The sequence below is a fragment of the Grus americana genome, chromosome 1, assembly GCF_028858705.1.
Source record: "Grus americana isolate bGruAme1 chromosome 1, bGruAme1.mat, whole genome shotgun sequence".
In the NCBI taxonomy this organism is placed as follows: domain Eukaryota; kingdom Metazoa; phylum Chordata; class Aves; order Gruiformes; family Gruidae; genus Grus; species Grus americana.
Window position 1 is genome coordinate 68,731,707 of NC_072852.1, and position 12,468 is coordinate 68,744,174.

Below are 12,468 nucleotides of genomic sequence, written 5' to 3' on the forward strand. Positions count from 1 at the left end.
TTTTTGTGAGTGGGAATTGAAAAGATGCTGGAGAAGTGTAAAGGTAGTAGAATACATTTTACTCTAATGTGGGACAAAATATTTTGTGATAAACTAGGTGTTTAATATGTTATTTTTATTGATACAGATATGGTCCTGAACATCGTGAGCACATGACTTCAAAGATGGACAACTGGGTCTATTATAAGTTGTGATTGGCCTTAAACTGACTTACAACCATTGAAGAACTTAACAGGATTTCTCTCATTCCTGATTTATGCCTAATTGCCTCACACCACCAGCTTAACCATGTATGGAAGTGCTCGGTCAGTCGGTAAGGTTGAGCCAAGCAACCAGAGTCCAGGGCGTTCACCAAGGCTGCCACGGTCACCACGCTTGGGCCATCGTCGAACCAACAGCACAGGAGGCAGTTCTGGGAGTAGTACTGGGGGTGGCAGTGGGAAAACCCTTTCTATGGAAAATATTCAGTCCTTAAATGCTGCCTATGCTACGTCTGGCCCTATGTATCTGAGTGACCATGAGAACGTGGGTGCAGACACCCCAAAAAGCACCATGACTTTGGGCCGATCTGGTGGGCGGCTGCCTTACGGTGTTAGGATGACTGCAATGGGTAGCAGCCCTAACATTGCCAGTAGCGGAGTTGCCAGTGATACTATTGCATTTGGAGAGCACCACCTCCCTCCAGTGAGTATGGCATCCACTGTGCCTCACTCACTGCGCCAGGCCAGGGATAACACAATAATGGATCTGCAGACGCAACTCAAAGAAGTATTAAGGGAAAACGATCTGCTTCGCAAGGATGTGGAGGTGAAAGAAAGCAAGCTGAGTTCTTCCATGAACAGTATCAAGACCTTCTGGAGTCCTGAACTAAAAAAGGAGAGAGCTCTGAGGAAAGATGAAGCTTCAAAAATCACCATTTGGAAGGAACAGTATAGAGTTTTGCAAGAAGAAAACCAGGTTTGTCATCTAATGTCACTGTTGTGTTAGTGCAGTAGCATGATTAAATGAGTTTAATAAATTTGCATGTCACATTTAAGCAGCTAAATTATACTGGTGCTTTTCCCAGGTAATTGGTAAGAATAAGATGTGTTTTCAACTTGCAAGCCTCTTTTTAAATGTTTCTTGTCAGACTTGTAAGCCACCTGTTGAGTGCTCATTTCTCCGTGTGTCTTGTGTGGTATTTTTCCTAGAACTGATGCTAATCACTTGGTTTCCTTTTGGAAGTATTTTACCCTGTTCATAATTAATATTTCTATCGTGCTTACCTCTTGAAGCATTCTCTGAGATGCAGAATGTGCTAACTGCTGACCCCAAACACAACTGAACTGTTTCTGAATGTTGACTGTTAAACAAAGTTCACGTCACTGGTCTTATTTTAGAGCTCCAGTTAAAACCTCCAGACCTGCAGTTTTCACAAACAGATATAAATTGTGTTCTTGGCTACTTTTAAGTAACACTGTTTAATACCTGCTCATCTATTCTTTTTGTCATAAGCTGTGCATATCTTGTTATGCAACTATCATAAAGCACCCTACAAGTTTTTTTGTAGTAATCTGGCTAGTTAGAGAATGGACAGAAGAACAGAGAATCTTGGACGTCTTGTTCTTTTGTCTTGTCCCTCTTAAAAGCATCCCTAAATTAGAATAAAACTGAGAGGTGGATTAAAATTGAGGTCTCTTTGTAGTCTGCTCTACTTATTAAAAGCTTTTTTTAAAGTTTTCCCACCTAGACCTTCTTGCTAGCTTAATCCTGAAGCTTGTCTCTGAGTTAATCTCCTCCTGTTTAGTTGTTTCTGGCCAAATGCGAGTTAGGCATCTCTCCGGGCTTTCTGGTAAGAAACTTCACCACTCTTACGGAAAACAAGCCCAGCATCCAAATCCAAAAGTTTTCTGAAATGTAAGTCAGCTTAGTTTCCATAATTTAAGCATGATCATGTTCTTGATACTCTTAAGGTATACTTGCTATTTTAGGCAGCGCTGCTTTTTTTTTTTTAAAGATTTGCTTTAGAAGGTGGAGGGGAGAGGGAAAGTGTTGGAGGAAAAAAATAGTGGTGGTGGTACTCGACATGTTATACTTTACTTTCAGGTGACCTGTCTTAAATAGTAGATTCCTTTTGGTTAGTGATAATCTGCTACACTTAAGCTATCTGAGATTTTCTTTTCACTTTTCAAAGAATTGAGTTGAAGAAAGTAAGTTGCTTTTCCTGAGTTAGTAAGAAATAATTTAACGAACTTGTCGTGAAGTTTCATAGCTGTGTTCTTACTGAATGTTAATATCACAACATGGGATTTGTAAATGTGTGCAATATTTCATATTCCTTTTCATATGTTTTTTGGAATGAAGAAAACCTGAAGTTAAATAATTTTTATTACAAAAGTAGGTTTTCCTTAGAAGGTGTAATCCAGTGAAAATTTTAAATTGGTACAGTACCAGTATAATGACTACATGGAATACCATTCACTCAACTTTCTGATGATCTTTGTATTTTAGCTGCAGGTAAGTATTTTAATTCTTAATTTCTTTTCATTTTTAAGTTCTGTTTTCATGTCGAAGAGAATTTCTTAGAATATAACACTTTTTCTGAAATCAGTTTTGACGTTTGAGGATGCTGTGGAAGACTTGCAAGAAAAATGTAACGAATGTATGATTTAAAATGGATTAAGCAGTTACTAAATATGTATAGATTGGAGAGCAGTGATTCCTCTATCTGGGTTTTTTTTTCTTTCTTTTTTTCTTTGTCTTTCCTTTATCCCCTAATTAAACATTTACAGATATTTCCAGGCCGCTGTTCTCTAGGCAATCACTATAATTACTACCATACTGGTAGAATTGTATAACTTTGGCCCAAAAAAAGAAGGGTGCAATTTAAAAGTAAAAGGGTATTATTGCACTGAGCTGTAAAAACTAAGAATGCTAATTAATAGATTATAGTTAGCTAACAGTGTGTCTTAATTAAACTCTGAATTCATTATGTCTTCTGTAGTCTTTTGGAGTTGGTCACTTCAGCCATTTATGAGGAAGATCAGTTTTATAGGATTTACTGTAATTAAACAGACTTCTTTGTTTAGACACTGAACAAGGGATTTCTCTGATCTGTTGGGGGACCAGAAAAATCTCTTCATTACCCCTCCAACCTCCCTCATAAAATGAGTTCCAGCATATTTGCAGGAACTGGTATTTTGGACCTCAATATGTATTCAGTGTATTTCAGCACATCTCTTGTAGTAAAGACTTCTCACACGGGCAAAACTTGTGCTTTATATCAAGTTTAACAATGCATTTGGCCTTAGCTAAAAATTGACTCCACTCATGGAGCCAAAGTGCTCATTGACTCATGCCATTATCTGATAGACATCTCAATGTCTTTGCTGTGATCTTGGCTCTTTATTCCTCTATGTGTTCTTGGTGCGCTTGATTGTCCCTGATCGTATTTTTTACTGCTGTTCTTGTCACCTCAACTTTGAGTGATTGCATTGCCTCTTGGTTTTGGAAGTTGTTAAAAATACGTGAAAACGTGAGCTCTGGTTGATTGTTGTCTCAGCCTCTTGCAAAAAATGCACTGCTGTCTTTGGGGATTTTTTCCTATTTCTTGGGAACGTGCAAATAAATCACAATTATTGATGTATTGTTTACTGATTTCCAAGAGATTTTCTGGATTCAGTAAAGATCAGAGAATTAATAGGGAGATTTAAGAGCATGTTACCTGTCCTGAGGCAGTCACATCTCTTTTTGTTTGGTTGTCATCTTAGGGCAATTGGTAGTAGGGATATCTTGGATATAACATAGAGAATGTCATGTGCATGTACCTATATAGCTCTCACTTGGGTTGAGAGTGCTTTGGTCTTGCTCAGTTGTGGTGTTTTCACCAGTTGTGGTGCAGTACAGCTGTATTCATTGCCTACTCTGAGCAAATACTACAGCTGTGGAGCACAGCGTATGCTGAGCTTTATTTTCATCTTTTGTTACTGATCTTGAGCCAGAAAATCCTTTCTTTTTGTAAATGGGGAATGTCATTGTCATCTCATTTTGAAGAACTCAAAACTAAGCATGGAAAGTATTCTTGTAGTTAACATAGGTTCTTGGAAAAATACAATAGTTTTCAGTGCAATGTGGGTTAGTTAACCAGTTATACTTTGCAAAAAGCCAAAAGGAGAGTGCAAATAATTTCTCAAAGGTTAAAAAATCATGCATATCCAAGGAGGAACTGATGGAGCTGATAAACAGGAGCTTGTTTTTGGCATGGTGGTATTCTCCTCAGCATGCTTTAGTAGGAACTGTGGTTTTCTGAGTTGAAAAATAATTGGTTTTAGTGTATGTGGTTTAAAGTTTTCTTGGAAACCTCTTCATCAGAAGCCAGAAGAGGGAAGGAGAGACAGTGAGTATTTTTTGCACTTCAATAGAAATAATTTCCCTAAAAAATGGACCATGGTGGACTATGTGGAACTCAAGAACAAAGGAATTCCTCTCAGTTGAAACTTGCTTATAACAAGGTGAATGTCCCTTAAAATAAGTAGTGCAATGCAAATCTGATGTCTAACGCCCTGCATTGAAATTTCCCAAATTTGACTGATCTATGTATGAGATCTGATTTATGTTTCAGCTGAAATGATCTGGAACTGCTGAAAACATCTTTTTGCTTTGATGTATTTCTGTGGTCTTTTTGTGGTTAGAGGCCTTGGATATCTGAGTGAGAGAGTTTAACCAAGAAAATATTTCTGAAAGGAATTTCACCTTGCTTGGGGTAAGCATTTGAAGAGCATTCTAGTTTATTGTGATGGAGAAGTGTGGTGGGTGTACTGCAGCATTTCATCAGCATTCTTCTCCAGACTTCTGTAATTGCGTCCTCACAGTCAGAATTACTCTCCATTTCATAGTAGCGTGGAATGAGCATCTCACTTAAAAATATAGTTTTTCATGTGTCAGCCTCTTAAATGCATTGGGTGCTGCTGTTGTGAGACTGGCTGAGCTTCTAATGAGTACTTTGTTCCTCTGAAAATTAGATTAATTCTCGCTTCTCCATTGATGTAATTATTTTTTTAAATTATTTAAAAAAATGTTTTGATTTGTCTTAGTACTGTGTCATTCTAATACTAGTACCATTCCTGAATTGGTTATTAGTTGATTGAAAGCTAGACTTTCTCCCGTTATGGATGTTTGATGGTGCAATATGTGGTTCCATAGTCATTGCCTAAAGGCATTATCTGTATCCCACAGCATTATACTTAAATAATTCTTTCAATGGCAGATGTCTGTCAGCTCTCTAGAATGCTGACAGCTTTAAGGTTCCCTCTGTCTTTCCCCAGTTGCAGCATGAAATTAGAACTTATTTCTCTTTTAGAATAACTTAAAATTATATTCTCAAGAGTGCTTGATATGAGGCATTTATCAAGTTGCAGCACTTTGTAGTGACTTCAGAAATGATCATGTAATCACCCAAGAGACAAGCCTTCTCTGTTTTGTCTTTTTGCAGTTCTATAAGGAAATAAAATTACACTTTTTGTGCTTATGTAGGTTCCCCAATGCTCATTTTCTCCCATGTTTCCCATTGAGGTAGAATCTAATAACTCGAGTTGTTTTGAACTGTAGCATAGGCTGAGCTTCTGGTCTGTACTTGATCCATTAAACATACAAGGGGAATACTACCAACTTAAAAGCAGCTTGTAATAAAATGGGTGATGTCAGTGGTACTGTTGAACTTAGTAGTTTAACTGTGCTTTTTGATATTAAACTGGGGGAGGATTTACTTTAAATTCTGCAGAACTTTATAGAGCAGACTCTTTCTGCTATAATTCTTTGTCTGCTGTGTATTGAAACTGTTCAAAAATTGCACTCCTAACTAAGGTTGCAGTGTATTATTCCACGATTCAGTATGTATATTCCTGAAAAGCCTTGTCTGTGTTACTGTATTTCTCTAGAAGCCATTATCTGTTTTGGCATTATCATAATTCTGGTGTTTGAGTTACTAACTTTTTCTCGTAAGTGTTCTTACTTTCTAAAGTATGAACTAAGTAGCTTGAAACTGTGTAAGGCTCCGGTTTGGAACAGGCTTCCTTTTAGTCACTTAATGAACAATTGAACAATGATAGATGATAGCAATAGCTATGTACTGCTATGTTATAGTTCATTTTAGGAGAGGTCTTGTACTGATATTATAGCTTTCTAATACCAAATCTAATATTCTCATGTGTCTTCCTTACTGTGTGGTATTGATTTAAGTAGAAAGGAGAGGAGAACTTTTGATGGAACTGCCAACCCATGGAAAAAGGATTGAAGTGGTACTAATAATACGTATGCCAGTCTGTGTATGCCTCTGAGGCCAAAAATTGAAATAGAACTTTCTTTTTTTTTAAAAAACTCTTTTCAGTTTGGTGATATTAGAAAGCCTTATAGACCTGAAGATGATACTGCAGAGTGGGCTGCCATGACTCTACTGTCAGTTTAAACAAATATTTTTTTTTCTCTTCAGCAAAGTAGGTATCTAAGATCCTGTTAACAGTCTATATAATGCTTAAGACATTAGTAAGACAGAGAAACTTTTCATATTTAGGAAATACGTGTGTGTGTGTATATAGATATATAATCTGAGGTAAGAGCTAGAGACCAAAAGAGTTTCGAGGAGACATTTCTGTACTCTGAAAGTGATTGCTGTGTTGGGTAAATTATCAAGAGCAGTAAGGCCAGCTATCTGAATTAGCAATTGAAGAAAGAAACTTTGTGAAATGTTACTTTAGCCGCACCTGGCAGGAGAGGAAAAAGAGAAGAAACTTGGTAGTGCTGTAGGTATTCCAGAGTACAACTCCTTTGAATTAATTTTGTATATACGCTTGTGTTTAGTGAACAAAATAAAATACCGGTGTTTTTGGTAATAGTGATTTGTGGTGATTTGAGCTCCTCGACAGAAATCGGATTACAATGGCTTGTCAGCAGGTAAGCGTAGCTATCTGGAATGACACTTTTTTTTTCCTTGCATGGAATATGCGTTGTAGTTTTTCTTTATAATTTTTGGCATTATCTGATGAACAGAGGGAAAAATGACTGAATCCACTAAATGTAGTGGGTTATAATTGTATCTCCATTTTTTCTCTGAAGGTAACAATTACTTGAAAAGAAAGTCTGTTTAGCAAAACTTAGTTTCATAACCCACAAGGTCTACATAAGTATATTTTTACATAGTATCTGGAGATTTGTATTGGGTCCTCTCAGAAAGACCAGTGTCACCTTTTGTAGTGGGAAAAAAATATAAGGACAAAGTGTAGTTAGTTTCCTTCTGTGTTGATAACAGTTGTTATATCGAAGTGATTTACTTAGTGCTTGCAGTAGTAGTATCTTGGACTGTGAAGCAGAATTGGTTTTTTTGGTTATATTAGCAGCCTTGAGAAGCAAGTAACAATGATCAATTTTTGTAAAGCTCTATTCTAACTTAGTAGTAAATCACCAAAAATCCCCTTGATTTAGTGGTCATTCTTTTTACCATTGAAATACTTTGTAACTCAATCATGCCCTGTTGATGTATTATATTTTGTACAGTTACTTTTGCTTCCAAAGAATATTAAATAGTCTGTTTTGCTTTATTTATCCTGAGGGAACTATACTTTTTTTTCCTATTTATAACCTTAAACACCATAAACTTCTGTACTGATTGGGAGAAATGGCGGCACACCAATATACATCACGTTTTGCAATTGCAGAATCAGTATTTACATTTAAACCATATAGAAAAGAAAGAATCCATGGAGGGATTCGTTATCAACATCTAGATCAGTATTTGAAGAGATCTCGTGATGATTTGAATTTTTGTCAGTTGACCTCCATTAAGAAAGTCTTATGGATTCACCTGAGGAAGAGGCTGGATTTTTTTTTTAATCAAGCAAACAAAACACCACCCCAATTAAAAAAAAAACAAAAAAAAACAAAAAAAAAAACCACAAAAACAACCAAAACAAACAAAGCAAGCCAAAAAACCCCAAAGCATGAAATAGTCTTTTTGTTGCATGTGTGCTCATTGAAATGAGCATGATCAGATGCCAAAATACTGGCATAGAACAGCATTAAGAGTGCTTCCAGTGATCATTGCATTAGAAATCAGAGGAGTTAAACTTATGTATAACAGTTACAGGAATAAATACCATGTGACTGGCTTCTTCGGTTTAATTTTAGCAACTTCGTTTGTAAACTGGAATGCTATGTAATGTGCTATCATCAGTAAACCTAAGATTTTGATGGCTGTTGAATTTAAAGTCTTTGTTCATTTATATACAAGCTTTTAATGTTTTATTTATGTACTACTACATTTTCCTATTGTTATTTAAATGACTCAAGTGTGTGCGCAGTTGGGCTGCTTTTGCTCTTGGCTAAGGGCTACTGGTCCAGAATCCCCCTGAAACAGAGAGAAAAAAGATTTAATCCTTGCTGCTCTATGCTGCCTGCAGTTACTGTATGGATTGCTTTTAAAATCTAATGATTGTTGTCACTATTTTGGAAAATGCTATAAACCAACAAGGCTGAACAACTGTTTGGAGGCAGTTAGATTCTTCCAGAATTTGGCTCCACAACATCAAAAGGAATTTGAAGGCAGTATGTAGTTTCCTAACGATCTTGGGCAGTTCATTGCAAGCACAAAATAAGACCAGGTCACAGGGGTGGTGGCTTTTCTAATCTCATGCATGAGAAAGGGATGGAGATCAGCTGTCTGATAAAAAGATCTTTTTCAATGCCCTGCAAATATAGCAGAGAGGTGGAGAATAAATTCTACTTTTAAAAAAGGTGCTTTGTTTAATGCCTGTTGCTGTATGATATCTGCATTGTTATCAGGTTCTGTAGTGTGTTGCTATGCGTTTCTGTTTCTACAGTGGTACCCTTTCCTGCCCCTTCCCAATCCCTTCCCCACTTGGCTGGGGACAGAAGCAGGGAGACAGCCTAGGTTTGGAAAAACAAGCAAGTAATGAAGAGTCTGAAATTAACTAAGCCTCACTGGTATTTGTATCAAAGCTAAGTATGGCTGCATTTTTTTCTGGCCAATACATACTACATCATCATCATGTTCTCACGGGCAGCAGTATCAAGGAGTAGGTACTTCACTAAATATTCTTTTGCCATCTAAATATTTCACAGATGCAGGCCTTTTACATGAGAAAGTATACTTGACATTAAGTTTGTGGATTTTTGATCCTTCTTGTCAGATGATCAGGTACCAGCTACCTTGGGTTGTTAAAATTTAAGAACAGATGGCCTTCTAATAATATATTGATGTGGATTCCAAATAATACAGGGCCATGCATTTCTTCTGATCCTCTTTGTCAATTATTTCTGAGATTAAAGCAAGTCACCACATGAACAACCACCATTCAGAGATGAAAATCTTTTTTCTTTAGGTACTTTGCACAGGATCTGGTTCTTCCATAGTAGCCAATTGCTCTTGGCATTGAAAAAAATAACATATCTATGCAAATCCTACCTTTTTTAATGCAGTGTGATGAGGCTTACATACCTTTTTTCCTTACAGGAGTCATGAAATTGTCTGAGTAATGGTCTGGTTTTTAGTGGAATCATGTCCCAGATGACAAATGCATATTTTTGAGGGGAGGAAAAAGGTTTCTAATGTACGTTTGTGTTGTAGCATGTTGTCTTTGAGGATCTGTAAGTGCAATAATGTTCATCTCAGGCTTAACCTGTTGATAGACTTGAGTTATTTTGGACCACAAAGAAATCCTGACATTGAACATAGCAATGTGTCCTACAGCAGACCTCCTGTGAGAAAACAAAGCTTTTTTTTTTTAACTATTGGCATAATTAATTAGACTTTCCTCAGTATAACTGGGTGTCAGTTCTCAGATGAACAGAAACAAATCGTGAAGCAACAAAAGTAACGTGAGAGAACTAGAGCTTTCCTCATTAGAGAGGCAAGATATCCATGCAGCCTATTCCAGTATCTGATCTTACAGCTGTAAGCCTCTGTGAGGCTTATTCTTATGGCTTTTGAGAGATGGAAACATTTAATACTAAACATTTGATTTGCTAAAGGATTCAGGGTGTCATACCAAAGCTCTTAAGCTCTTACTAGAAATGTTATACATGTCAGAAGCAACACAGCTAAGAAACACCAACCTCCTTGGAAAGTAAAGCTTTACTGTAGAAGATGCCAATCCTCTATAGTCAATTCATGCCTTGGATCCAATCTAAAGAAGCTGTAGATTGATGAGAAACACATTGTCTTTAAGAGTGGTCATACTTCTGCAACCTAGGCTAGATCCTTTCAGTAGAGCTAGACATCATGATTGAACGTTTCTGTATCGTGTCTGTGCCGAACACTTTCTTGCCAGTGTGCTACAAAATTAAATTACTTTTTCCACTTTTCAGGAACTGGAAGGTGCATCTCGTGCATGCAAATGGAGAGTGAGGTTTTTCTCTTCCACATAAGAAAAAGGAGGTCTTAGTTGCATTGTAGACTTAAAAAGAATGAAGGAGCATGTAGGGTAAGATTTGTTCCTGTCTCTTTTTGGGTTGGGGTTTGTTTAATGGAAGTCTTACGGGACATAGTTGTTTATCTGATCCACAAGAGATTAATTAAGACTTAATTATTCATCTGGATTTTGCATCAACTAAAAATGTACATATGAAGATCCTGAAAGTGGTTTTAGCTTCTATGGCAAGAGGTTTCAGTATTTCTTTGCTAGATGAAAGAAGTCCATCCATGGAGAAGATGACAAAAGCTTTAGACTGAGGATTACTGCTAATAGGTGAAACGATGAATCCCAGAATAATCCTAGAAAAAGGAAATGGGCAGAAAGAACAAGCACAGTAAAAGCTTTTAATTGGGTTGTTAGGAAATGTGATGCTCTGCACTGAAGACTAGGAAGTAACTGCCTTATTTCCCTCTATTGGATAAATGTGGAGAATCAGATTGTTCAATGATTCATCTCTGTTCGGCTTAGGAGTACAAATGACAGTGTTGTGTTTACTACATAGAGCATAGTTAAACACCAGAATTTCAGTGTTCATCTGATTATGCTGCTCAGTAATCCTGATGAGGAAGGAGCTTTGGGACTTTGGGACAGGCCAGAGGTAAAAATCTAGATGATAATTTGATCTGACCAAGTCTGGCAATCTTTGTTTTGCATTAGCATAACAAAAATATAACAGACAAATGTACTTTTCTGAAATCTTCCTTTTGTGCGTGTGTTAAAATTAACAGATGTAGGTGCTTGTGGAGATAAATGGTACATGCAGAGTAATTGTACGAAAGGCCTGCAACCATAGACGTGCCCTTTTTTTGAGGGCAGAGGACTTTACCAGTCTTCATCAGCCTGTAGATCAGTTGAGTAAAATCAAATTATTCTGTCTATAGAAGCTTTGTTTTGGAGGACAACTTTTAAGGCTTTTTCCTTCAGCCAGTATCTGATGGGTCAGGTTTGGCCATATGGTTGTGAGTCTGTTAATGTGTAACCATTTTAATAGATCTGTGAGCCTAGTTACTCAAAGGAGGGACCTGTCTAAGGAAGCATAGGTATACTTTCATATGAGAAAGTAAATAATGTGCTATATACGTACAGTCAACAGCATTTTTTATGGGTGAAGAAAAATTAAAAACTCAACTATTTTGTGATCCTCTTTGCAGAGGGCGTTTGGACCTTCCGATCACTTCACCGTGTCTGGGAGGTTCCAAAGAATGGAATTATCTGCAGTAGCTTATTGTGGGGTGGGGGGGTTGGGTGTATGTGTGTGGGGGTAACCCCCCCAAAAGACATTGTAATAAAATGAGTTCATCCAAACTTTTCTTAACACTGAATTCATTTTGGCTCAAACTAGCAGATGGTTTTGATAGTAAGAAAAGCTTTAATAAGTATGCTTTGGCCATGATTCATGAGAAGCTCCATGCACATACTTCACCAAACAGATGACGTAAGTGCGGGTACTACTGTGTGTGCTCAGGTTAGGATTTGTAATACCAGAGGTTTCAGCTTTTGCAGTTGTGTAACATGCTAATGAGATCCTACTAGTAGTTTCACAATTAATCCTTTATAAGCCATTTTAATTGGAAATAGTATGCCTTCTAATTACTCTTACAAAACCTGTTTTACTTTTTTGAACTTTTTTGTTTTAATTAACTAAATATGTTTATAATTTGACTTTAAAGTTGGACTTCACACTTAACATATAATAATTGAACAAATTTGATGGTTGTACTGCTGTTAGGTTCTCTCTCCCCTATCCTCCTAGAAATGAGATTCAAAATCCAATGTTTGCCATTTAAAGAAGGTTCCAAATTATTGTTTCTATCCAGGAAAAGCTTTTTACTTTTTTTTTCCTAAGGCTGGGAATGCATTCAAGACTAGCCTTCTAAAACTGCATGCTGTGTTTTCTCAAAGCAGAATCAATTTAGTGTGTACTTATTCAGAAATGATTCCTCTCCTTTCCATATGGCTCAGCTCAAATCTGTATGCCTTTAAGAGGTCTGAGGTCTGTCTCTTT

At 36.9% G+C, this 12,468-nt stretch overlaps 1 protein-coding gene across 7 annotated transcripts in view; it reads left to right on the plus strand.

Annotated features, from left to right (window-relative positions):
• The window catches only part of ERC1 (ELKS/RAB6-interacting/CAST family member 1), a 297,951-nt gene that overhangs the window by 12,225 nt on the left and 273,258 nt on the right, over positions 1-12,468 (plus strand). For all 7 annotated transcript variants that reach the window (XM_054835847.1, XM_054835865.1, XM_054835858.1 and 4 more), the window contains exon 2: positions 128-957. In XM_054835847.1, coding sequence (XP_054691822.1) covers positions 289-957 — 669 coding nt within the window. In that variant the 5' untranslated portion in view covers positions 128-288. The remainder of the gene's footprint in view (positions 1-127; positions 958-12,468) is intronic.